At 55.5% G+C, this 25,294-nt stretch overlaps 9 protein-coding genes across 9 annotated transcripts; 3 read left to right on the plus strand and 6 right to left on the minus strand.

The window, feature by feature from the left end:
* Window positions 1-166: 166 nt before the first annotated feature.
* TRAVEDRAFT_175611 (uncharacterized protein) lies at window positions 167-1,757 on the plus strand. The gene is made up of 8 exons (XM_008046778.1): window positions 167-405; window positions 465-574; window positions 627-768; window positions 822-1,120; window positions 1,188-1,227; window positions 1,283-1,378; window positions 1,434-1,504; window positions 1,562-1,757. The coding sequence occupies exons 1-8, from the start codon at window positions 240-242 to the stop codon at window positions 1,694-1,696; spliced, it is 1,059 nt and encodes a 352-aa protein (XP_008044969.1). The 5' UTR covers window positions 167-239; the 3' UTR covers window positions 1,697-1,757.
* Window positions 1,758-2,547: 790 nt separating this feature from the next.
* Window positions 2,548-5,290, plus strand: TRAVEDRAFT_135882 (subtilisin-like protein; the record flags this gene model as incomplete). Its single annotated transcript, XM_008046779.1, has 16 exons — window positions 2,548-3,013; window positions 3,075-3,371; window positions 3,425-3,476; window positions 3,532-3,590; window positions 3,637-3,762; window positions 3,816-3,892; window positions 3,946-3,985; window positions 4,042-4,242; window positions 4,297-4,556; window positions 4,610-4,641; window positions 4,694-4,710; window positions 4,766-4,879; window positions 4,937-4,953; window positions 5,011-5,074; window positions 5,133-5,151; window positions 5,209-5,290. 16 exons carry the CDS (start codon window positions 2,548-2,550, stop codon window positions 5,288-5,290), a joined length of 1,923 nt encoding a protein of 640 aa, XP_008044970.1.
* A 355-nt stretch (window positions 5,291-5,645) lies between these two features.
* TRAVEDRAFT_175614 (uncharacterized protein) lies at window positions 5,646-6,869 on the plus strand (the record flags this gene model as incomplete). The annotated part of the gene is made up of 5 exons (XM_008046780.1): window positions 5,646-5,773; window positions 5,832-5,862; window positions 5,924-6,254; window positions 6,318-6,592; window positions 6,659-6,869. The coding sequence occupies 5 exons, from the start codon at window positions 5,646-5,648 to the stop codon at window positions 6,818-6,820; spliced, it is 927 nt and encodes a 308-aa protein (XP_008044971.1). The 3' UTR covers window positions 6,821-6,869.
* A 2,269-nt stretch (window positions 6,870-9,138) lies between these two features.
* Window positions 9,139-10,389, minus strand: TRAVEDRAFT_32156 (NAD-P-binding protein). The gene is made up of 6 exons (XM_008046497.1): window positions 10,339-10,389; window positions 9,829-10,284; window positions 9,710-9,768; window positions 9,347-9,663; window positions 9,245-9,277; window positions 9,139-9,193 (listed from the first exon to the last, which is right to left on the minus strand). Exons 1-4 carry the CDS (start codon window positions 10,361-10,363, stop codon window positions 9,349-9,351), a joined length of 855 nt encoding a protein of 284 aa, XP_008044688.1. The 5' UTR covers window positions 10,364-10,389; the 3' UTR covers window positions 9,139-9,193; window positions 9,245-9,277; window positions 9,347-9,348.
* Window positions 10,390-11,296: 907 nt separating this feature from the next.
* TRAVEDRAFT_156250 (FAD/NAD-P-binding domain-containing protein) lies at window positions 11,297-12,951 on the minus strand. Its single transcript, XM_008046781.1, has 5 exons — window positions 12,363-12,951; window positions 12,275-12,306; window positions 12,023-12,223; window positions 11,684-11,971; window positions 11,297-11,624 (listed from the first exon to the last, which is right to left on the minus strand). The coding sequence occupies exons 1-5, from the start codon at window positions 12,853-12,855 to the stop codon at window positions 11,505-11,507; spliced, it is 1,134 nt and encodes a 377-aa protein (XP_008044972.1). The 5' UTR covers window positions 12,856-12,951; the 3' UTR covers window positions 11,297-11,504.
* Window positions 12,952-15,145: 2,194 nt separating this feature from the next.
* Window positions 15,146-15,870, minus strand: TRAVEDRAFT_53895 (uncharacterized protein; the record flags this gene model as incomplete). The annotated part of the gene is made up of 4 exons (XM_008046782.1): window positions 15,146-15,521; window positions 15,581-15,679; window positions 15,739-15,791; window positions 15,847-15,870. 4 exons carry the CDS (start codon window positions 15,868-15,870, stop codon window positions 15,146-15,148), a joined length of 552 nt encoding a protein of 183 aa, XP_008044973.1.
* Window positions 15,871-16,580: 710 nt separating this feature from the next.
* TRAVEDRAFT_53896 (uncharacterized protein) lies at window positions 16,581-18,154 on the minus strand (the record flags this gene model as incomplete). Its single annotated transcript, XM_008046783.1, has 5 exons — window positions 16,581-16,793; window positions 16,856-17,420; window positions 17,481-17,591; window positions 17,642-17,667; window positions 18,011-18,154. The coding sequence occupies 5 exons, from the start codon at window positions 18,152-18,154 to the stop codon at window positions 16,581-16,583; spliced, it is 1,059 nt and encodes a 352-aa protein (XP_008044974.1).
* Window positions 18,155-20,979: 2,825 nt separating this feature from the next.
* Window positions 20,980-21,210, minus strand: TRAVEDRAFT_135911 (Ac-type transposase; the record flags this gene model as incomplete). The annotated part of the gene is made up of 1 exon (XM_008046784.1): window positions 20,980-21,210. A coding segment is annotated over one exon (231 nt), but the record flags the coding sequence as incomplete, so codon positions are not given.
* A 1,468-nt stretch (window positions 21,211-22,678) lies between these two features.
* On the minus strand, window positions 22,679-24,942 carry TRAVEDRAFT_136095 (uncharacterized protein; the record flags this gene model as incomplete). The annotated part of the gene is made up of 6 exons (XM_008046785.1): window positions 22,679-23,200; window positions 23,260-23,277; window positions 23,467-23,779; window positions 23,837-23,992; window positions 24,179-24,381; window positions 24,562-24,942. 6 exons carry the CDS (start codon window positions 24,940-24,942, stop codon window positions 22,679-22,681), a joined length of 1,593 nt encoding a protein of 530 aa, XP_008044976.1.
* Between the last annotated feature and the right edge of the window lie 352 nt (window positions 24,943-25,294).

The following is a 25,294-nucleotide window of genomic DNA, read 5'->3' on the forward strand; positions in this document are numbered from 1 at the left end:
GCCGGGCGCTTGAGCCTCAACTTGCATGAGGACGGATCAGGCGGTCCGCTCTCCGGCACCGGGCGCTCCTGCGCACGTGGCCGAATTGTGGCGCTCGTTGACTTCGCGTCTTGCGGTCGCGCTCTTGCACCCTCCTCCTTCTCCCTCCTCCCTCTCCATCTGCTCTCTCCCTCCTCCATCTGACAGCTCTGATTCAGGCGAAAGCAGCGAACACTCTTCTTTCATAATATCTGGAAGTCATGGCGCAACACTCGGCCCAAACAGATGGACTATGTCTTCGATACCCCGAAGCTCTGGGATCGCACGCGCAAGTCTCGCAAGAACAAAGCGTACAAATGCTATTGCGCGCGACCCAACTGGCCCAACACACGCCGTTCACCTGGACCTATATTGACAAACCTTCTGGTGAGCGACCTTTCAGTGGTGAGGGACGGAGACGGATACTAATGACGTTGTTGCTACAGAGGGACAACTGTTCTTGATCTTCCAAATGCCCCAACTGCCCTTCCCGATAGATGGTCTGGTATATCAAGATCGTGAGCAAAGATACAGCATTCCCATCGCCGGCGGACGCGTGAGTGCCCTGCTCCGATACTGCCCGGAGAGGCACTGACATTTCGTCCAAGGAACTGGAAGTATCAGAGGTAAAGTTTGGGTTCATCCCCGGCGTGGACACCTCCGCATTCCGTGTCCGCAGACGATTCCGCCTGTCAAAGGGCGGCCACCCCCAACTCGTTCTCATTCACTACTCTCGAGGCCAAGCCACCCGTACGTCTCTACCGAGTTTACGCACGCCGAGTGTCTCCTAAAGTCTTGCATAGCGATCATGCCCAGTCTCAATCAACCTGTCCGCAGCTACCCCCTGCGAGCAGTCAACGAGCCCGCGGTCTACGTCATGGGGGAAAAGCAAGGCCAGAAAGTCTTCCCCGGAGGTGGTTCCGGGGCTGGACGAGGGCCCTCTGCAGTGGATCGTGCACCACCGCCGGACATGGGAATGGGCTACGGCATGCCGGGGATGAACGTACCCGGGAACCCGCAGGCATTGCTCGCGCACCAGAACAGCAACATGGAGGCCTTGGAGAAACGCGCAATCCGCGACAGGAGTGGCAGCATGAACTCTGTGAGTCAATTGAAGGCTCGGTTGCTTGGGTTATTGCTCCTCTCGGGTTGGTGCTCATCGCGCACAGCGCCAAGCGGCTGCTCGAGTGGACGACGACGACTCTGCAGGTGAGAGTCTCCGCTGCACCTAAACCAGCCGAGTGGCTCACTCTCACCCCTATAGACGAATCCGACACAATATCCACCAGAACTCTGGCGCTCACCCGGTACCGCCGGAATCACGAGTTCATGAACGAAGTCTTCATGTATGCGGCGTTTGGTGAGTCCCTACAGCGACGGCACTCCCTCACACACTCACATTATCTGGTACTCAGGCAACAAAAATGCTATCTCGCCCCCACCCCCATTCTCGATATTCAAGAAGGACGACTTGGAAGAGAAAATAGTATGTCTTCTTCTTGCCATAGCAGCCAATTCGGAGCTCATGGGAGATCGTCCACAGTCCAAATTGACCTCAGAGATCGAAGAGATGAATGCCAAGGCCGCGGCTCGTCAGCAAGCCGCGTCAGCTGCCGCGAATGAGATCGCCGACGTCTCCATGGAGGGACCGCCTATGTCCGACCCTATTGCTATCTAGGTGTACTGCGTTAGTTGTTTTTGTGTATCGTAGTGTATCTTCTAGTATCTCTTGCCGCCGCTCGCGTTTCGTTCGTGCCTACTAACAGTTTGAGTGGAGCACATAGCAACCTCACCTTGTTGATCACGTTCTCCAGCTCTGTATGCTATTCAAGGTGAGTGCATCGGATCTTGAACTTCGCCGTCCAAGTCTCACCCTGTCAAGTTTTTGTTCAGTGCCTCCGTTGACATAGAAGAGATGCACGGACTTAAACGCTGCAGGGTGAGAACCGCGCATACGCTTGGCCCGCGCATGTCGGTGCACAATACTACTCGTGCTATACGTCGGCCCATCCTCGTAGCGCTGCGCACTCTGTCGTGGGTAGGCCCGAGCCTGGACTCAATCCTTATCTGTCGTCTTCTTTCCACATTTCGTGTGCTAAAGTTGAGTGTGCAGGGCGTTCCCAGGGTCCAAAGCCGGTTCTCACCGTCCACACACCGGCGCAAAGGATCGTCCCGCCCCGCCATGTAACGATGTGCGTACACCGTGTCCTCTCGCTCGCCTACGCACGCTCGCATGCTGCACGGGAGGCATATGGTGCAGGGAGCGCCTCGCTGAGTTCCAACACCGCTGCATGGTAGAAGTCCGAGGCGCTCTTATCCGGCATTCCGCCCTGTTCACATACTGCCTCCCGCCGACCACACGAAGCCTTGTGCCCCGAAAGGAAAGTTCTCCGCGCATACACGCGGCCTGAAGCCAAACAGGCCTTCCGTGGCGGACTCATAAAACGAGAGGCCGGGCCTGGTCAACCAAGCGGTCCCCGGAGCTCGCAGCCCACCTCGCCCCCATCGGTCCCTGCTAGCTTCCCGACCATGCGTTTTCTTTCTCTGACTTGGGCGCTCGCGCTCGCCACGCTAGTGCCCGCACTACCCTCCCCGCGCTCCAACCTTGTCGTGCACGAGAAGCGCGCGATGGAGCCCGTTGACTGGGAGCTGTCGCGCAAGCTCGAGCCGGACGTGGTGCTGCCCATGCGCTTCGGTCTGACACAGAACAACCTGCACAAGCTCGAGGAGATGCTCATGTCGGTCTCGCACCCGACCTCGCAGAGCTACGGCAAGCACTTCTCCCCCGAGGACGTCGTGGACACCTTCGCGCCGTCCGACGAGACGATCGGCGCTGTGACCCGTTGGCTCACCGAGTCTGGCATTGCTAAGGAACGCCTCCGTCTCAGCGCGAGCAAGGGCTGGATCGAGGTCAACGCGACGACCGCCGAAGTTGAGGACCTCATCGCCGCGGAATACCATGTGTTTTCGCACCCTTCTGGGGTCCAGCAGATCGGTATGCAGGCTGCTTTACGACATCGGCATGACTGTTGTGAGAAGCTGACGACCGTTCCTAGGCTGCAACTCCTACTCCGTGCCCGAGCACGTGCGGGAGCACATCGACATTATTCAGCCCACCGTGCACTTCCTCCACAGGGTGCCTAGGTCTGACATGAACCTGAGGAAGCGGTCGACTCCCAAGTTCGGGAAGATCGAGGCTGCGATTATGAGCGGCCCGAAGACGAACGGCCAGCAGGTGACCATCACCCCCGGCCTCGAGAACTGCGACAAGCAAATCACCCTGGATTGCCTGCGTGCGCTCTACTCTGTCGACTACACCCCCCAGTCCACGGACAAGAACACCTTCGGCATCTGTAAGCGGCTAAGTACTGACGTATTCGAGCGTGCTGACTGAACTTGTTACTAGTGGAGTTGACGCCCCAGGCCTTCCTGCAGAGTGACCTGGATATGTTCTTTGGGTGAGTACCGTATGTTTCCGAATGCAATGCGCCCGGCTGATCGACTGCGTGCCAGGAACTTCTCTCCGAGTCAAGTTGGCACCTCGCCTCAGCTCATCTCTATCGATGGAGGTAGTGGCGACTTCCTTCGAGTTAGAGGCCGTCCTCACATCACTTCCAGGTTTCGCACAGACCCAGAGGCAAGGTTTCAACTTCAACGGAGAGAGCGACCTCGACTTGCAGTACGCTTTTGGACTCACCAACCCCCAACCGATCTTGCTCCTGCAGGCGGGCGACCTCATTCAGGGTATGTCGACCTCGCACTTTCTGCATACGGGTAGCTGATAGTCTTTTGCACAGGTGCATCTTTCAACAACTGGCTGGATGCGGTTGACGGATCCTTCTGTACCTTCGAAGGCGGCGACGATCCCACCCAGGTACAGTAATCAGCATGGGCCACCATCACACTCGCGCTCACGTTGTACAACAGGACGGTATCTACCCGGATCCTATTCCTGGCGGTTTCAACCGTGCGTATAGTTACATTGGTTGACGTTCATTGCACTAAATAATTGCCCGCCTACAGAGCCTGAGTCCTGCGGTATCATCGCACCTCCATTTGTCGTTTCTGCGTCCTACGGTCAAGACGAGGGTTCAGTTACGCCTTTCTACGCCGCGCGCCAATGCGCCGAGTATGGTAAGCTCGGTCTACTAGGCACGACGGTGCTGTACAGCACCGGCGACAACGGCGTCGCTGGCAACGGAGGGATCTGCCTCGGACCTGACGGTATGTAGACTTCAATCAACACTGAGACTCTGTACTGACTGCACACGATACCAGGCCAACCTTCCGAGACTGGAAAACAATTCAGCCCGGACTTCCCGGTGACCTGCCCCTTCATCACCGCTGTTGGCGCTACGCAGATCAACCCCGGCTCCACCGTCAACGACCCGGAAGGCGCATGCGAGCAGGTCATCTTTAGCGGCGGTGGATTCAGCAACTTCTTCGACCTTCCGGACTACCAAGCCGCCCAGGTCTCGAGCTTCTTGACCAACCACCCCCCGCCCTTCACGAGTGCTCAGTTCAACAACAGCGGAACTGTAGGTAGAGTCGTTCTTTGTAGAACGGGCTTCATTGACATTGTTTTGCATAGTCTCGTGCGTTTCCGGATATCTCCGCTAACGGGTGAGCTCAGTCCTCGTCTGGTCAAATTTTCATGCTGAACGGTGATCTGTAGTGCCAACTACGTCGTGGGTAAGTATACGTCGCGGTGCATGTAGTGGAGGCAGCGCTGAACTTACATCGCCAGCCGTTGCCGGAGAGTTCGATCTTGTCTTCGGGACATCCTGCTCTGCGCCTGTTGTTGGCTCACTGATTACTCTCATCAACGATGCCCGCATAACTGCTGGCAAGGGCCCAGTGGGTATGTGCATCCGCCGTTTCGTCATTTGTGGCAAAATGTTAACACGTATACTCTTAGGATTCATAAACCCGGCAGTAAGATGATCCATCTTCGTAAGAGAAGCGGCTCATTGAACTTCTCTTTACCCTCAGCTTTACTCGGACGCGTTCGCCGACTCCTTCCACGACATTACCACCGGAGGTAACCAGGGTTGCGGTAAGTGCAAGTTCATGCGAAGCGTTGGCTCATTCTGACGGGCGTGTGTCTCCCGCAGGCACACCTGGGTTCACCGCGTACGTCGCATGCACTTTCGACTCCGCGTTCATATACTGACTGATGCCTGTTTTTAGGACTGAGGGATGGGACCCGGTCACCGGACTCGGTACACCAAACTTTACCACTCTCCTGTCACACTTCCTCGACCTGCCTTGAACGACGGGGTCTAGAATCGAAGAGGGAACGTTGACTAGTGAATCCGTAGGCATCGTGACGAGGCTTCCATGTCATTGACGACTCCATCCAGTTTCTTTTTCCTTGGTACATAGAGCTGCTGGCAAACGACGATACGACACCTTTTCTTGGCACCTGACAGCGCGAGGTTCGGATCGAAATTCGAAATTGCGCCATGGTTATACTTGTCGCCGCTGCTGGTACGTACGCTCGCGTTGGCCGAGCTTTTTCCTTAGTTTGTCCCCGAAGCGCCTTGAAGCTGGAAAGTATAAGGAGGGCAGGATGCAGCCCGAGCGTCCTGCATCACCTTCCACCACTTACCATCGCATAGCGAACCATGCTCGGCTTCGTCTTCTTGACTGGTCTCTTGGCTTCTGCTTTGGCGACGCCCGTCATATGGGACGGGCGCGCCCCGTTCAACCTCACTAATGCCGACCTCGATACCTCCACCGGTCCTTTCCTTACGTGTGTCCACCAGATTTCTAGCCTGCGAGCCACGAGTTACTGACTACTGCGACTGCAGGATAGTAAAGGGGCCTGAAAACGCGACGCACGTAAGTTCTTTCCTTGGCAATCGACGACCATGCGCTGACCCGATCACGTTCCTCGCGCTAGTACGACCACCTCTTCGGGCACTCGAAGCTGCCCACGCCCCTATGGAACGAGGGCCTGCTCCCGCGCGAGCAAGTTATCTCCGTGTCGATCGACAACAGCTCGATCTTCATCCCGGGCTCCGGGGGACCGCAGTTCGGGTTCCGGCGCACAGACATCATCGCGGCGGTCGACGGCGAGCACACCGAGCTGAACGCGCGCATGGAGACGAACACGACGATCTTCCACGTCTCCATCCAGAAGGACCTGCAGCGCCAGCTCAACTACTCGCACGAGTACCAGATCGTGTTCATCGAGCCGAGCGACGGCTCGCAGGTGTTCAAGATTCAGCTCGGTGCGTGCACATCTGGTGTCCTGTTCTGCATCTCCGGGTACTGAGATACACCCATCACTGCAGGCACGCCCTTTACGAACCCGACGGGCCCGCTCCCAGGTCCGAATGCGCACGAGTTCAAAGTCCGGGACCACGCCCTGAACGTCCTCTTCACGACGCCCTTCACCGACCACGCATGGCACAATTTCGCCGTCGCGGTCGACTGGAACAACCGGACGCTCGCCGTGTGGTACTCACAGGACGCTGAGCTCCTGCACCAGGTCGTGGACACGACCCCCAACCCGTCCGTCGCACTTGGCCCGGACGGCAAGGGCGACTATCACTTCACGGTGCTGAAGGTATGCCCGCCTGTTGCTGTAAAGGAGACTACGGACACTCAAAATTCGACGGTCGTGGTCGTGCAGCTTCCGATCGTCAACCCGGCGGACCCGCCCGCAGACCAGGACGACGTCCCGCACTTTGGCATTCAGGAGGGCGATCTCGAGGGGCTGCTCTACTCCGGAGTCTTCGTCGAGAGTGCGTCGGGGGGAATCAGCAGGGGTCTGGGTGTAGTCGAGCACCTGTGAACTGCTAGGTAGAAGTCGCCGTGCTATGTCAGATTCTCGTGGAAAGCAGGGGTCGAAAGGGATATCATATTCTGGCGGGCATACTGTGACATACTACGGAAGCATATGTGGACATATATGGACCTTGAGTGGCAAGATCGCGTACAGAAGATCTGTTGGACGTGTTACTTTGAGTGGGCGTGGCATGGGCAGCGGCGTCGAAGATAGGGAGACCGCCTAGGACCGAGGGGGGCGCGATGTAAGCGAGGACTCCGACGAGGATGGGAGACGCAGATTCGGCGTCGGGAGCGTGTTCCGGGCCAATTGTGGGCCATTCCCCGGGAAGTTTGGGCGGGATAGTTGAAGGCCAGCTCTTTCCATCCCGGAGGGGGGCGCTAGCGTAGGCCTTCCTTCCTGAGAGGATCCTGCACGGGCTCGGTCATCCACATCCATCCAAAGACTGGGCTGCGATGGATAATTGCTGGATCCATTTGGTCGGGGCGCAGGGTAGCGATGCGACTCGGACAGGGCCGCCGCCGCAGATGCGTGTGCGGGTACGGGCGCGACGGTAGCGTCGATGTGACGCGTAGGCTTGGAGCGCTGCGATGCCTGTGGACTAGGCGTACCCGGAGTGAGGGGCACAAAGGCATGGCTGCTGGGCTTTAGCACCATGTTGGGATAGCGTTCACGCATGCGCGCCATACCAACGGCATACACGTTCTCGGACTCGGAGTTGTCCACACGGTGTCCAAAACGGGTTCGATGTGAGGATAAACTCCCGCAGGAGCTATAAGAGGCACCGCAATGCCCGCTTCCACCGTTCATGTGGTTCAGGTCTGCGTTGTACGTGCAGATGAACGGGCGCTCTGACGTGCTGAACGAGGCTGCGGATTAGTGTGTGCACTAACTCGAGTATATGACCACTGACTGCCTGGAGATGTAATGTTCCTCAACGCTCGACATCGCTCGAGCCGTGAACTCGCATTGTGGGTAGCCACAGTGGTGCAGTTTGCGATCGTGTTCGATATTGGGAGAGTTGTAGGCAACCTGGATGGCCTACAATCAGAAGTGCCACAAAAAGACTGAGTGAGGTGTACCTGTGGTCCGAGTCCAAAATCAAGAACATGCATATGTGCATCCATCTTATACCAGCAATCTTGCGATTAGAAACTGTCGGTGGCGCTGTGAAGGCTGGGACGCTGTTCGAGATCTGAAAGTTGCTGCATGTTGAGTGTCTTGAGCAGTCCTTATATACGTGGAAGGTGAGGGGAATAATCAACGCAAATTGATCACCAAGCTCATACCAGGCTCCGCCTTGACAGTGTGCGCAAAAACCATGTCAATGCGCGTCGGCCAGCCGCAGCCTGTTCAAAGTGTGCCTCTCGAGACTCAAAGCGTGCGCTATGCCATACGTGGTGGACATGCAGCAGTTGTGGCCCAGCTCTCCGATGGCCGGTTAGATGTGCCACTGCACTCAACCAAGCACTAAATCAGAGACACAGCATACTCGCTCCGGCGACCGTACCTCAATGACAGTCTGGCTGTTTGTTATACCTAAGAGGAAATGCGTCTCATCAGTCGCGACGTTATAGATGGTATATGCCAACTTGGCTTCAAGGGCCGACGCGACTCGCTTCGCCCGACCGACGATACGGATCTCCGATCTTGGCTCCTGATGGTCACAGCGGATGGTACAGAGTCAGAATATTAGCCAGCCTCTAGGACAATAGATCCTACAGTAGTCATTGGGATGCGCGCACGGCAATGTTGGAACTTGGAAGAGTCGCGGCCTCAGCTTAGAGTCTCGGTAGCCTTCGTTTTTGCCTTCACTCGCTTTTGGGTGGCTTTGGCACGAGGACGAACACTAGGGGCGCCCAGTGACTTATCCTTCGGCATTGAGGGGATTCTGGCGTCCACTGCCGGTAGATTCTGGACGGCATGACGAGAGTACGTTAAAAGACTTCCCTCGTATACATCTAGGATGCCATCACTCACCAGAAGCAGTGTACGAAGTTCATAACATTATGAGGGTCTTAGACTAGGTTAGGAGAGCTGCGCAGGAGCTAAGTGCAAAGGGGGGAAATAGCGAGGCGTTAACAAGGAGCACGACAAGAACTCCGTGCATTTGAGTTAGGATATCGGAGTGCCACATTATTACCATAAACGGATTACCCGCACAATCAAGCACATGATTATGATGTTCTACTGACGCAAACAAAAGCGCAATCGAGGTTTCCTTGAGACGTGCAACAATCACGCCCTGGGCTCAAATGGAGGAAACGCGGTTCAGCGTGTTGGCACGAATATAGCAGCGCCAGGACAACCTGGATCAAGAAATGCCATAGCCGTCAAAGGTAACAAGCACGTTGGTGTGGCCATTGCGCTCATGCGTATCTGGGCGCTGGGTATCAGCAGCCTGAGCCCAACTCCAGTGTGTTCACGCACCTAACAACTGCATTTCGGCTGCGGTGAACACCCCTATAAGCAGGGCAGAGTTTATGGACGATACATCAGGAACCCATAGCAAAAAATGCGAAGAGCACTTACCATCACTGCTGAACCTTCATATCCGTCGACCACGACTCGTACTTCGTCGTATCCGCAAGCAGCGACTCCGCCTTCTTCTTCGTGAAGAAGACCGCCTTCTCCCCGATGGGGAAGTGCAGCGGCGGGTCGTCCACGAGCGCAATCTTGTAGAACGCCTCCGCGCCCTTCCGTGCATCGCCATCGGGCCCGTGTTTCGTGAAGTTGTTCCGCATCTGCGTCGCGGGGAGCTGCGCGTTGCTGTAGGCCGGGTGCGGGGTGCCCCAGATGACCTTGCTTTGGCCTCCGGTGGCGAACCCGGCGGGCTCAATCATGGTGATCTAGGGGGAGGTGAGCATTCTATCACCTGATAGACCGCACTCGAACCTTGATGTTCCAAGCGGGGTCAATCTCGGCCGCCAACGACTCCGTCAGGCCCTCAAGAGCTGCATATATGCGTCGCGATCAGCGCATAGAAAGCAGCGAATTGAGCTGATCGCACGCACCGCACTTGGTCGCAGAGTAGAATCCGAGACCCGGCCCGCCCATGATGCCAGTAATAGAAGACACCTGCAGAAGCCGTCCGCCCACAGCGGGCCCATTCACCTCGCGGAAGAACTTGACGGCCTCGCGCGTGACGTGCATCGCACCCCAGAAGTTCGTCTCGAACATCGCGCGCGCATCTTCCTCGCGGACCGCCTCGACTTCGCCCAGCACACCGTACGCGGCGTTGTTCACGACGACGTCGATGCGCCCGAATGCAGTCCGAGCGCGCGCGAAGGCGTCAATGATCTCCTCGGGCTTGTTCACGTCGAGTGGGAGGACGAGCAGCCGTTCCGCAGGGTACTGAGAGGTGAGCGCATCGAGTGCGGAAGGGCGGCGCGCAGTTGCGATTACGATCTCGCCTTTCTCCAGAATGATCTCTGCGAGGAGTCGTCCAAACCCGGACGACGCGCCAGTGACTGCGATGGCGAGGTAAGCGTCATACTGCGACGAAACAGAGTGAGAGGACTCACTGAACCAAATTTTCGGCGAAGACATTGCAAATGGGTGGGGCGTTGTAGCTTGAAGGGTAGTTGAGGGGTGGTGGCAAGGAGACGAAAAATGAGCAGCTATATACCCGTGCACGGATGTTGGGGTCCCCGATGTGTAGATTCCAGTGACAACATAGCCGGCCCTAAAGCGATTTTAGAATTGCTCATAACGTTATCCCAGTGGACCGCATACGCCGAGAGTGCATTCGATCAAGACGTGTGCGCAAATGCGGCTCAATCGGGAAGCCACACAGTATTGTAGCAAAAACGGCATGTCTTTTCGACGCAAAGAACCCCGAAGAACCCCAGGTGTGCCATTCAAGCCTGGTTCGAAAAAGAGTCATGGTAGTCCAGTCGGTACCGACAGAAGCCACGTCGCCGATGTTGTCGGTGTATCCCATTTGACCGGGGTTTGCTCCGCGTGACCCAACGTTGTCAAGCCATGGCTGCCTGGGTCTCTATCCAGTTTTTGCAGAGTTCTTATCCTCCGACACAACGCTAGTGTACAGCTGGGCCGTCATGACAGGCTGGTAGAGGTGAGGCTTGAACGTCTCGAGATCATTGACATAGAGCCAAAGATTTCGCAGACATGTCCGCACTATCCTATAGCATCAAGGTCAGTCGGAGATCGTGCGCCTAGCGTGGCATCTCATACACGATACCTGAGATAGAATGAGTAGAGGCGAGGTGGATCGCGTGAAGAGAACGAACCAAGATACGAAATTAGCGCCACGTTGGCGCTGAGCGCACCGTTCCTGCAGGGCGCTTCCCTTGAAAACGCTGATGCAACGTTGATGTCAACCACCACTTTCTTGGCACCTCCTCATTCGATGACTGCCAGTATCTCGAGTACGATATTCGGAGTCTCATCTGTGTGCTGGTATAAGCCGTGTACCTTCTGCGCATCCTGTGAGTCACCTCCGGTCTGCAATGCTGACTAGCTGAAAGAGATTCATCGCAAAAGATCGATGGAAACTACGTATACGGTAAACCCGAGTACGCATATGCATCGTGCGGCCCAGGACGACGGGCTCGTGAATGACTGATATTACAAGTAGAAGAAGAGAGAAAGTATATGTCAGAAAACGAACTGTCAATAACCCCAAAACAACGAAGGAATACGTCTAGCAGGAGGCTGTGTCGCCTGATCAGTATCCCCGCATAGCACGGGACTTCTTCACATGCAAGGTCCTCGCCAGAAGCCACTTCACCAAGAAGTTTCCGACAAGGACGCCCCAGAGGATGTCGTAGTACCCCGAGCCGCCATTCTGTCGACCTCCTGTGAGTGACGGCCGCGATGTCTGCGCGCATGGGTGAGTAGACGTACCTTGCCCAAGGTGATGACAAGGGCCTCAGGGAGGCCTTTGTACGCCCGCCTGGATGGCATTCCCTGCAGGAAGCTGATAACGTTCTCTACAACGATAGGAACATGCCTATGCGCCTTCGACGCTTGCTTCGTCTCTTTGATGTCGGTAATATCGCCTGCTGCGAAGACGCCTGGATGACCAGGAAGCTCGAGGTGCTCGTCGACGCGAACAGCGCCGTACGATGTGAGGACATCTTCGTCAAACGTCTTCAGGAAACCGGAATTAGGACGCGATCCGTAGGCCTGGATCTGTTACAGGTCAGTGGGCATTGTCACAAGCTAACGCAGATCAGTACTTACAACAAGATCAGCGTCGGGGATATGCCTTCCCTTGTATGTGGTCACGCCAATCGTCCCTTCTGGTGGGACGTCCAACCCGTCCCCAAGGATGAAGTTGACTCCGCGTAGACCCCAGCGCCGCTCGAGGTTCTTCCGGAACTTCTCCGGCCATGTGTCGTTGATCAGCTGCTCACGGTGGTGGATGACGGTGACCTTCTTATGCTGCACACAAGGTGAGTTCCAGGCCGACTGGAAGTTGGACGGATCACTTACCGGCCATGTGTCTATGACCTCCCCAGCAGTCTCTGATGTATGGCGACTTTGTGAGTCCGCGCCGAGAGCTCGCAGACGTGCTACGTACCAAGACCAAGCGGCCCGCCGCCAATAATCACGACATGGGATGCCTTCTCGTACCTATTCCGCCACGAGTTGATGTGTGCGCGCACGTCTGCCTCCGTCTCGGGGAAGTTGATTGGCCCCGCCCACGAGTTCCCTGTCGCAACGACAAGCGCCGCGTACGGGATCCTCTCCCCGTCCTTCAGCACGACCTCTCCGCCCTTCCCCGGCTCCTCCTCGACGATCGACGCGACCCTTCCGATTTTCGTGGTCCCGTTCCCTTTGAGGAAGAGCTTGTCGAATGGGACGAGCGACGAGTCCTCGCGAGGGTCGAGCTTGTCCTCCGATGTGACGGTAAGGCGCGCGGCAGCAATGAGGTGGATGAAGAATGGCCTGTCGTTGACGAGCACGATGCTGTATTCCGCAGGGTCGAGCTTGCCGGACAACTGGCGTGCGATGAGCGTGCCCGCCCAGCCGCCGCCGAGGATCACGACGTTCTTCTTCGACTTCTCAGGCATGGGAGCGGATTTGTGGGGGGAGGTAGTGCGTCAGGGGCATCGGTGCGTACATCTCGTTGTATTTAACGACACTGCGGTGGCGAGACATGCGATGTTCGAGGACGTTGCGCGCGGGGTCGGCATAAGCATTTATCAGATAAGATCTGCGAGTGCCCGCGCGGCGCGGGCGCAGGCGGCATACCATGAGTAATCAGATAGGATTAGATCCGCCGAGACTTCCCTCGGACGAGCTCGGACATCGACATCAACTTGTTCGCTCTTGCTAGTCCGAGAGTCCGAGTCGTAGCGAGTCACTCTCTAAAAACTCGTTGCATGTGTGCACAGATGTGCGCGAGAAGGGCAAGCAATCCCAGAAAACCGGTGAGCTGCGCACTGCGACTGTTATTGACGCGGACGCCAGGCTCAGTCACCACGCTTACCATATTCTTGCCGCGGCGGTCGCCTGGTACGACGGCATGTTTCCCGCGTGGCGCTCTCAGGACGTCGATATCAATGTCATGCGGCTCATCAAGAACAGGATGTCGAATTTGTCAGTTGTCCTCCGACATCGCAGTGCGTCCGTTCGTTCGAGCCCACAAGTAGCGGGACAGCCGCCCAGCAACTCCGTCACAAGCTCGGGGTAGTGGCGCTACTCCCGGCCAATTACACCTGCAAACGACCCGGAGTCTGAAAGGGAAGTCGTTTTTCGTTGAGCATATATGGAGGTTGCATGGGCATATGATACTGGCATGAGGTAAAGAGAGAATGCAAAAATCTCCGCGAAAAGATGACGTCCGAGTCCTGGTGCGCACGAACTGCTCATGTGATTGAGCTACTACTAACCAGTAGTGCAAGTACGATTACGGCTTTTGAGTCGAGAGGCTCGCATAAGGATAAGGCCAAGCGATACGTCGCAATGCAAATGCGCCAAACAGCGAGGGTTGTGGAGGTTTGGCGAGAGGTGCGGCGAGCGGCGTGAGCCTCTCTTCGACTTCCCGAGCACGATCTCCGCAAGCGATATCCAGCTTCGGCACCTTCGAAGTGCCCCTGAGATCGTCTGCTCCAGTAGCGGAACAACGTTGTGTGGTCCACTGCTGTCCCTCTTGAAGAACGATTGCGCATTGAGGCTCGACCACAGGACATTCGGGGTCTTGAATATGATCTTCGGCAGGCGGTATGTTGACGACCCCCCAAATAGGATTGAATGGCGGCTTTTCGAGCGCGGAGCGTATCATGCTGGGATAATGTAAACGGAAACGCCTTCGCATTTCAGCATTCACTCTTGTTTGAAGTTGGTCTTGATCGAAAGTCCTGTTTGTGTGCGTCTTCTTTCGATGTGCCGATAGTGCTCCAATGCTTCCGTACGCCTTACCGCACTGGATTACGTGCCCGTGATCGTCCTGTATCGTCTGCACGCAGGAAAACGCGGGTTCGGATACGCTATAGGTCCCGACATTAGTACATATGCAAACCTCAGTAGTACTTATGCCTATCACAACTGACTGCCAGCTGGTGAAATGTTCGAAAACATTGCGTTTGGTACTACTTTCATAAACACAATCTTCATAGTTGCATTTCCACCCCAGGTGAGGATCTAGTGGGTGCCTTGAGCCGGACGATCTGTCTTCACGTTGAGCCGACATACAGGCCTCGTATCAAGGAGTATCCGCTTACGTGAGGTCTGGAAAGCCTTGAGTGACACGGCTTGAAGTAGACACATGATATTCTTCCTGGAAATCGATGGTCAGCTCAGACTGGTCGGCATGAGAGCGTAACTACGAGTAGTGCATACGTTAAAGTCGGACATCAAGTTCATGTGGCGCTGAGGCTATGGGACGGCAGCGGTTGTGATGATCTGGGACTGAGGTTTCTTCGATGGCGTTGAAATTGCGGGCGGCGAGGGTAATCCTTATATAGACCCACCATGAAAGAGAATTGAAGCGGCGGGACGATAGCCAAAGTGTCATGACCGCCTATCTGTCCTGTTATTCGTCTTCAAAGAGGTCGGATCTTACGTATCTTGAACGGGTGTGGCATAGTCCAAAGGAAGACCGGCTGTCAGGTGAATTGTGAAAGAAAGAAACGCAGTTCCTCGGCGTCGACATCGAGACCAAGGTGCAGAGAATTAGCGAGGGTCTTCCTAGAGTGGCTGTGCCACGAGTTATAGTCGAATGCACCAAAAGAGAAGTCCAAAGGAAGATCATATTGAAGGAGAACATACGGTATGGTGATAAGATACGAAGAGAGAGGTTGAAAAGCCGTGAAAGGTTGCTATTGCCTTGGGTTCGCAAACCCTTCCCGTGCGATCGTGCTAGCGCAAGTATGGGTGCGGCTTCGGTGACGGGTGGTCCATATGCTCCCGAGTGCTTTGCTGCAGTGCGAACGCGCCATGCAGCAGGGGTCGGACAGGCACTGAGAGAGGCGCTATAGCAGGGCTTTCTTCCCAAGCAAGATCATCGCTATCCCACCTGGGTATCCTGGGAGTGTCCCGGGATTCGTTGGGTTCTAGTACCATGTTGGGATAGCGTACGAGAACGGCGTCCTTGGCACGACGGTTCAAGATCTTCTGAGTGGCTTTCTCTTCGTCCGTCCTGTCTGGGTGTTTATAGTTCTGGTGGCGCAGCAGCGCCTGCGACCATGCGTATGCGTCGCCGCATTGCATGCAGACGAATATGGCTTCCTGTAAGCTACAAAAGCGCCATATCAGTACATATTTAGACTGTGATAGTATCCCGACATCGCTTACTGCTTGCCAATAAAATGCCGTTGTGCATAGCCCCGGCTCAGCCCACACTCGTAGCCACAGCCTTCGTAATTGCAGAACCACTTTTGAGCACTTGACGAGCTATCTTTGAATTGAGCAAGCGCGACTCATGGATTAGAATCAGTGGCAGGGTGGCTTACGCGAGGCTAGGTTGGTTAGCCGCATGCATCTCCCCGTGATCGTGCCCGCCGCTCTAAAATCTGGTGGTTAGCTGCAAATATACGGCCGGAGAACATAATATCGCGTACTTTGCAGCTAGATTTGGTGTCCATGTGGCGTGAGGGTAAGAACAGTGAGCTCTTGAAGGGGATACTGCGAGCTCTACGCTGTTGCTGTTGATGAGATGTTAGGCATCAAGGGTGGTCAAGGTGCACATTATATATGGCAGCCTCCCTGGCATAGAGTAGGGTCAAAGCGGGGCACGCGCAGATGGCATTGAGCCACAACATGTTTAGCTGGCAAGGCTCGAGAGACGTCAGCCAACCTGGCGTGGTGGACGCATTGTGAGGTCGCGAGCAAAGGGCATTGGGACATATCCCTATTCGGCGCATAAGCTCAACGGCCTATAGCCCTCGAATAATGAACGGAACTCACTGCTTGGTTCGCCCTGGCTGCGATGGCAATAACCTTGGAGCACCGATGGGATTGTGCCAAGTTTAGTCAAATTCTCGCCGCTATTGGCAAAGATTACTTTCGTGTCGCTAAGAGCCACATTGAATTCGCACTCGCTATGATACACTGTTTACCGGCTGTGTTCGGCGTAGCGATGGTTCCACAGGATAATTCGAGCCGTCTGCCCGCGCCTCATCTGACTCGAAGCCGAGCCATTCCGGGTGTACTTTGTTCTGCCTTCACAATCACGTCACCCTCTGCAAGAGCTGGGCTGTGGTGAGTGCTTTGAAGTAAGTTCTTGTATGCGAGACATACCCGAAGTATGTTGTAGCAGCACATGCTGGAGACCCTGCTACAGCTGAGGGGTGGCCTATCCGCGCCCGACGTGCGGATGGTCCGCTGGTGTCCGGTACGGCAGCATTTGGTTGTATCGGCTGCCTACGACGCTCTTCGACCTCGAGGAGAACGAGAACGCGATGTTCCTCGGGTCATCGAGGGAATAAGCGCCGTCTAGCCAGTGCGCCGCTCCGTCGGCCCACCCGTCTTTACGGTCATACGAGATTCCGCCGATGCACTCCGTGTACTAAGGGTGAAAGGAGCACGCTGGGTCAACGCACGACGGCGCGAGGTCAGGACAGTGCGTACCTTGTCGTAAACTTCCCAGCGTATTGAGAGCCAGCCGGCCTCGCCGGTGCCATGAACGATGATGACGTTGCAGAGTGCAGTAAAGAGGTTGTTCAGATACCACGTTGCCCATTCGTACGAGTAATCCTCCTCTGGCCAGGAGTGATGGGTCGCGTCGATCCCCAGTACGAGGATCGGTTCGAAAGAGTGGGCCTGTTCCTTCGGCAGCCGCGGCGCTTCTGCCAGAATGGCGCGCAGAGCATCTATAGTCGGCGACGCAGGCAAGGGAACCGTCGGGCGCGACAAGGGATATGTCGCCTGAAACCGGAGGGCCTCTTGCATAGGCTTCGCCCGAGCGCGCGGGCTGTCGTATAAGGGGAAGGAGCCCTCGTACGGGTTCGAGTACGTCCTGTCGTCCCAGTCGAGCGCTCTATTGCATGCTTCTAGGACCCACGACCGGCCGTCACGCGATGGCACAGGCAATGGCTGCGCGACGTGCGTGCTGGTCGCAGCATTAGAGGTCGAGGGTTGTGGGATAGGCTTTGCGAGCGCGCGTTTGAAGCGGTTGTGTTGCAGCCTTCTAACGCTGCAGAGGAGAGCCGAGATGAGCCTGGGCAGAAGCGTAGACGAAGGGAGAGTTGCTCACTATGCGTCGAAACCGTCTGGCCCGCCGTGCTTCTCCCATGCTTTCTGTTCGACTTCACGTTTCTTGTAAAGGCGCTTGTTGACGGTGCGGTTGATACGTGTTACGTGGTGGCTGTTCGAGGTGAGCAAGGCGGGACTTTCTACCGGTAGTTTCACACGTACTCCGCATTGACGAAGGCAAGAGCGCTCTATGATACACGGGAGAGCCGAGGTTCGATTTATGCATTTTACATTTACGCATTGTATGCCGTAAGCGCTCGTATGTTCCATACTAAGCCTTATTTCTCACGCCGTCGAGGAGTGAGCACACAGGATATCCGCACCTTACCTCCTCCTCCACCACCTACCGCATAACATTACAGACAGTCCGTGCATCACCGGCTTGTGTGCCGCCAACGTGTCGCGTACCCCGACCTATGGCCGGTCAAGCCCGCGCCCCACCCAATGAGCGGTGCGAGTCCTCGGGCAGCCCGACGCCCGGCGCGAGGTCATCGACCTGGACGCCCCTCTAGTCGGAGAACGTCCGGATACCCTTAATTCTCCTTTTCTCTTGTCAAACGGGGGGAATCCTTCTTCTGCCTGCGACTTGAGCGGCCGGTTGAATGTGCGAATGTGCCAGGCGACAACCTCGCTGCCGTCCTCGGACAGCGCGAGCGCGATCCCGAAGGACGCCATGCCATCTATTCCTGCCGGTCGTGGCTACGAGTACAAGTTATACGCCACAGGACTCACCTCGCGTCGCCGCAGCCTCTTCAACGTGGCGCCTGGAGCGCGGTACGTCCACGCAGCCGTGCTCTACGCTGCTCCCCGAGTCCACAGCGCGGCGCGGACATGGCAAGGTTACGCCCAGACGGTCGATTTGCGGTACGTCGTCACCTTACTCGATCCGTGGTTCACGTCTGTCTCCAGCGCGGAACCCACAACCTTGTATGTCTACGACAAGATGGTGTATAATGTACGGTACGTCAGTTGTGCCGCTCGTAAAATTGAAGCTTGCAACTTACCTTGCACACAGCACCTTCCGCCGGGCGCTGCACCCGTTGCTGCGAGAAGACATGCGGAGGAAGTAAGTTGGCCGTACGATACAGCAGCCAAGCGAACCTTCCTGGGTTGTGGGGAGCTGGCAGGTGTGCGGCGTCGAGGGCAGGGGCGCCAATCTAGAGACACTCAGGCGGGCATGTTCTGCGAGGCGACCTGGGGGGCGACTCGGCGCGTCGTACGGGTCGATTTGCCTCCGCGACATGTTGCCTTGCGGCGAGCGCACTGGCAGTTTGTGTTAGATAGTGTTGGTTTGTTCATATGGGATGGGGGAGGTAACTATTAGCTTTTTTGTAGAACGGCAGGAAACGGTATGAACTGCGCTTAGACGTGTGTAATGGCGCGTTGGGCGTCGGAGTAAAGTACGTAGGCTCACGAAATCATTGAAACTCACCCACCTGGGGCTCGCCAGAGCTCCCTATCCACATAGCCAACACTATGACGTCCGTCCATCTGCCTCAGCAATGACTAGGAACATATCCTAAGTGTGGTAGAAGTGCCCAGCGGAAGGCTCAGTGAACGACTGGACCACCCACGAACACTTTGCGGTAATAGCCGGAGGAGCCGCGGCGCGCGTCAAAAAAGCGAAAATCAAAAATCGAACCTCGGCCATCCCGACGTCCTTAAGCGCTCAGGTCTTCGTCGTTGAGATGATATTCGGTTCTTGCTTTCGTCTTTGTGATCTAACAGCGCTCGCATAGTCGGTATGGCGTCTACATTGTGAAGGCGAGTGTGCTTACCGTTGTGGAGACTCAACATGTTCAGTAGAGGGGTTACAACCCCCCGGCCTATTAGGCCACCCGTAGTTGGCCCCGGGGTTAACTCCGGGGGACTTGGCACACATTAAATAAAATGGTATTTTTGGGACTCGAACCAGCACCATGAGTACAACGCCGACCACTAATACCCCTACGCCATGAGGCCTTGCCACATTACCTTTGGCTTAGGCCTGTGTGCTACCTTAGGGTTCGGCTTAGGGTTAGGTATTTGGGTTAGGCCACTCAATAAACGACTTTCCCCCTCCCCTGAGAGGAGCCAGTCTGTAGAAATCGTGCGAACGAGGCTTTAGTGTGCCCGCCTGAGTGCTCCCGGTCCGGGGGACCCCCCGAGCGCAGCGAGGGAGGGGAGGGAGCACGAATGGCGGGTCCTCTTCGCGCAACCAACAAAACCAATATATTGTATTAAATTATTGAGGAAAGGAAACTCCGGTGGTACAATGGTTAGATTGCCCGGCTTGCTGGCTCAGATCTGCTGTGTTGCCGGTTCAATTCCTCCGTGATGCCATTTATTATCGACTTTTAGTAATGTATTTTACAAAGTCTAAGTGCTCCGGTGTCAAGTCCCGGGGTTAACTGCGGTGGCCTAATAGGCCATGGGGTTACAACCCCTCTACTGAAGTCCCTCGGAGACTCGGATGGTGGACTTGCGCCACTGCGAAGAGTCTACAGCGGCACCCGGCTCTGTATTTGTGTCCGTGGGCTGCGTAGGAGCCGTCGGCACTCTCGCCTTGTTGGAAGCCTTGGGCATAATCTATATGGAGAAAAAAAGGTCGATATGAAGCCCGACCACACAAATAGGGGCTTCCAGCACAGACATACCTCAAAAATTGGATTTCGGATGGGTTTTGCGCCGGCCTGATATTGAGTTCCGAGGCACGCAGTACACGCCGCTTGATATTCTTGTTTCTTTCCTTGTTTGCGTGCACGCCGATGTACACCTGCTAGTCGATGCTCGTAGTAGGAAAGAACAAGAAACTGAGAGAGCGAAAGCTCAGGCAAGCGCCCGTTCCGCATACGGTCGAGTGTGCATATAATGACTCGACCTGGCACTCGCGCTCTATGGCGTGCATGTCTTGTCCCAGAGGGCTGCATAACCTCACTTAAAAACTCTGCATACAGCGAGAACATCGGATGTAAAGAGAATGCCAGCTCACCAAACCATGTGCGTCCCGCCCGAGGGTATTTCGCACGAAATCGGAAACGACTGAATCCTTTCGAGTAGATTCATAGATCGACTAGAGTCGCACGCGCAAGCGATACTCAACAAATCCTGCATCTGAGGCACAATCGTGTCATAGGGATGAAGACCTATGATACGACCAGTGTGAGTCGATAACTCCGGGATCTTTGACTCACTGTCGATGTTGTGCTCGTTGCAAGGCGAACGCATGAAGTGCATACCGTCGCTATACCTGGAAAGGCACGATCGGCTTCAAAATTTACCGCTGCAATTACTGTGTCGTTTAATTTGCCAGAAGATATTGGGCGGAAGAAAGCAGAGCTCGGTCAGGACTCGAACTCGGAGCGAGTCGCGCGCTACTAGGGCTGCACAAATACGAGTAAATACGCTCGGAAGGCCGTATCTACTCAATATATATCAATATCCTGCCCTCAGAGTTGGCTATGTACTTGGATCGTATCGTAGGTGTATTGTATCCAAATTGTATGACTATGTAATGATATCTACTCATGAATTGTCACATCCTCCAAGTATGCAATGTCGTCACCGAGACCGCGTTTCAGCCACTCCTTCGTAACGATAGTCGTCGATGCTGTCTCGGCCAGCATTGAAGAGCGCGCATCCGTAAGGGTATGACGGCACGAAGAAAAAAGCCGTTCGATAGCGATGCTGACCCCAGGTATGGCAAGAACGTCTCTCGCAATAACTGAGAGCACCGGGAACTCCTTGGCGTGGTCCTAGTAGTGGAAGTTCGATGAGCATTGAGTTGATTAAAAGTAGGACAATGTTGACAGTACGTACCCGCCACCATTCAAGTGCTCCATAGACTTTGGTGCAAGGGTAGGCATTGTTCACGTAGCGGTCGACCTCACTCTGTGGTTCATCACCAGAAGACGCGCGCGAGCAGTTCCTGCCAGCCGCGATGGCACACGCAAACGCACTGCTCTGGTCAGCGTCTGTAGACGGGGCGGCAGCCGCAGTGTCCGAGGTGGAGCGAGTACCGAGGCGTTCGGCGTACTCGTCGTAGAGCTCTTCAAGCAGAGCACGCGCACGAACAGCAATGTCCGAGTCCCAGAGGTCCGTATTCTTGAAGTAGGCGATACGAACATAAGGGTGAAGGACTGCGAAGAAGAGAATGAGAACGATGTTGAGCGTGGTATGTTCAGATATCAAGAGTATACGTACCGGCACCGAGCAGAGGATATTTAGATATGAGCGCAATATTGAGATGCTTGTCGATCTTCTCAAAGGCGGCCGAGCATGCCAGACGTAACGAAGCCTGCTGTGGCTTCTTCAGCGACGCCTTCGTGTCCTGGAGGTGCTTCTCAAGATATTTGTAGAGGGGGAGGACCATCGGAAGTGTCGGTACACCATCCATAGACAGCTGAAGAGTGACATTGTGGAATGGCTGCAACAAGTATGTCATTAAACACCCCATGTCGACCGTCTCTGACGCATATACTTACCTTGAGTATTGTGCATATATCGGCGAGCATCTCCCAGTCTTGGGGGGAGAGGTACCATTTCGCTTTCTTCGTCCGCGCAGCCTGCACCTTTTTCCCCGTCAGGCCATGGTCGAGTTGCTCGATCCATTGATTGATGGCCTGTCCACATTTGTCAATCGTAGTCAGGGCATGGGACGAAGCTCACAGAAGCTCACCGGTCGGAGCTTGAGGCCGCGCTCGATCTCTGCATATGTCGAGTTCCAGCGCACCGGCATGCTTCGAATAGGTACGAGGTGTCGGGCATCCTTGTCGCATAACTGACGGGTGAAGCACCGCATTCGCTTGCGCCGGCCCTCCGAACGTAAGATGTCGACCACTATGGCATGGAGCTGAAGATAAGAAATATGTCAGAGCGGGATAATACGAAGTAGTCGGAGATCATGGGAACTTCAAACCTTATCCACTGGTGTGAAAGCACGCTTCTGCGCCTTCGCCGGCTTTGTGCGTGAAACACCTCGAGACTCTTCCCCTGTGTCTTCTGCGTTGTCCTCTGTGTCACTCTCCGACTCGGTCGCGCTGTCTTCACTATCGTCCTCATCAGCCGCTGGCTTCATGTTCACGCTCGTGCCGCTCCCTGCCGCCGCTGATGCCTCGTCTTGTGCCTCTTCCAAGGCCTTGGCAGCATGGGCAACGTGGTCCGGATCTTGCTCAGGCTGGAATGCGAGCGGGAAGTTGCGGGCTTCAACATAGTAGTCTTCTATGTCGGGATTTGGCGCAAGCCCGAGAGCGTGGAGGAAGTCCCTGCAATGCCGTGAGCGATGAGATCGATGTACCGGGATGCGGAGGGTGTGACGTACTGTGCACCCAGATTCACGACATGTCCGGCGCAGCCAACCTGAATGTCATCAGGATCAAGATAGATTTGATGGTCTCGTGCGATGCGGCGAGCGAGGACGCGGTTCATCTTCCCATTTGACGAGGCATTGTCTGCCGTACTTCCCACTAAATCCGTGACCAGACTAGTCAGAAATAGATTGACAATGTTGCGATAAGGCCACCTACTGAGCTTCTTGATGAGGCCGCGCTTTTTGAGCGCACGGTGCAGAAGCCTTGCCGCTGCGGACCCCGTATGGTCGCCGCCGAGAGGAAGCAGGTTCAGGGGACAAGAGACGAGCACCCAATTTTTGGTAATCCAGAATGCTCCGAGACCGCTGAATGCAAAGACGCAGTTCTTACTGGACCATGCATCACTTGCGATAGAAACCTTGGATGTGAGGCCCTATAGTGACCGTGTATCATGTCAGGAGGTGACCACCAAGAATCTGAGTAGTCGCATACCTTCAAAATCCTGTTCAGCTTCTCGTTGATCTTGTCGTGAAGGAGGATGAGATCGCGCCAGACCATGGTGCGGTTGGGGACTTTGTAGCCTTTGGGCAGGATGTATGTGAAGCACCGAGTCATCCCATTCCCTTCACCGAACGTGTATGGTAGATCGTCTTCGACGATACCTTTCACGAAGAATTCACGAAACCCTTTGCGAGTGACCTGCTTCTCCGGATTCTCACGTCCACGAGCCACGAACCCGCTCATCAAGCCGCGCTGAAGCGACTCACCATTGATGACCCCACCGAGCTCCTCGGGTGCTGCGTTCGCCTGCGTCTCGCCATTCGATACACCCTGTCTAGTGCCCTCGAGGTGACGTGCTTGCCATGCTTCGAACTTTGAGTTGTCCGGAATCTTCTTGCACTCCTTCGAGAGGTGCCGGATGAAATTGCTGGCGTACTGCGGGCGGCGCAGCTCCGGAGCTTCTTTATCGAAGTCCTTGCAGCCTGGCGTCCTCGGCGATGTGCGGTACGTGCTGCCACATATCGTGATGAATGGTGTTTTGTGAGCGCATCATAAGGAAAAGACTCACTTGCAGAAATTGCATTTCCATTTCCACAGACTCTTCCCGTTTGCCGAATACCGCAGTGGTACAAAGTGCGCAATCACCCAGGTTTGCTTGTGCGCAGGGCGGCCACGCCTGAGCGGCTCGTCGTCGGCTGAGTTGCTGTGGTGCGCACTTGAGCCGCTGCCGTCGTCGTCGTCATCGCTCTTCGGTGCCGCCTAGAAAGAATGAAGTGTTAACATCACACACAACCCGTACGGCAATGGCATACAAACCCTGCGAGCACGTTTGGGTTTCTTCTGGCCTTTGTTCTTCTCCGTCGCGGCCCCTTGTTTGTGCTATAGCATCGGTCAATGATCTGATCAGAACACGTATGTTTGGTACATATCATAAGGAACACCTACCTTGCCCTTCGCAGCGCTTGGTTTGTGTGGCTGTTCGTTGGCTGTCTTGGAACTCCGTGCCTGCGCCTGCGGCGTGGTAGTGTCCTCGGACGGAGCTATATTGTGGTTGTAGTATGAGCAATACTTGTACAAAACATTATGCTGTATAACAAACTTACCCTCCTTGCGCTTCCCAAGCACTGCTGCAGCACCAGAGCCATTCACGGCCGAGGCTTTCGGCGTGAAGCTTGCGTCGGATGATGCAAGCGAAGTTGGGTTGCCTTTATCATTTGCACGGTACACATGATAAATCCTGAGAAGAAAACAAGCGGTCAGCGGGCGAGACGAGCTTTAAGGGAACACATACACTCGGGCCACAAGACGGTTTAGCGCATCCACCCTCTCTGCCAGCAGAAAGAGACCGTTGTTAGCCACCATAGTAGGGAGCGTAGCGAGCCAGACTAGACAATTGTAGAGAAATGTAATGCCATGTTGTCCACGGCAGATCAAGCTCTCTTGCTCCTCGGCGGAGACCTGAAAGGTGCGCACCCACGCTCTGTCTAGAGCGTAGTAAGGGCCCTCCTCAGAGTCGACATCGAGGTCGCCGAAATTCCGCACCAGGGGGCCATCAGCCGCTGCCAAGGGTGCAGTCTCCGGGATGAGCGTGATGAGGTTTTGAAGATTTTCCAAGGACGCTGTCAGACGTCGCCGCTGAGCGCTGATATCTCCAGGTCCAGAGGGGTCGCTCATGGCCCGGGGATATAGCAGGAGGCGATTCGAAAGAAGCTAGAAGGAATCCAAGTCCGAGCGGGGGGAACACTATCCACATCCGACCCAAGTTAAATCCCGCCACCTCGAAGAACGAGAACATTCTGGGATTTTCAGCAGAGAGGCCCGTAAAGGTTTTGCCGCATCGTCGTTGCGCGGCCATCCTGGCGTTGCGAGGTACGAGACCGACCAACTCCGAGGAGCGGACCGATCATCAAGCGCTCGATGGGCGGGCGCTTACATCACGCTGCGGTACTCGGAGTACGAATACATACTCGCAACGCCAGGATGGCCGCGCAACGACGATGCGGCAAAACCTTTACGGGCCTCTCTG

The sequence above is a fragment of the Trametes versicolor genome (genome assembly GCF_000271585.1).
Source record: "Trametes versicolor FP-101664 SS1 unplaced genomic scaffold TRAVEscaffold_14, whole genome shotgun sequence".
Lineage (NCBI taxonomy): Eukaryota > Fungi > Basidiomycota > Agaricomycetes > Polyporales > Polyporaceae > Trametes > Trametes versicolor.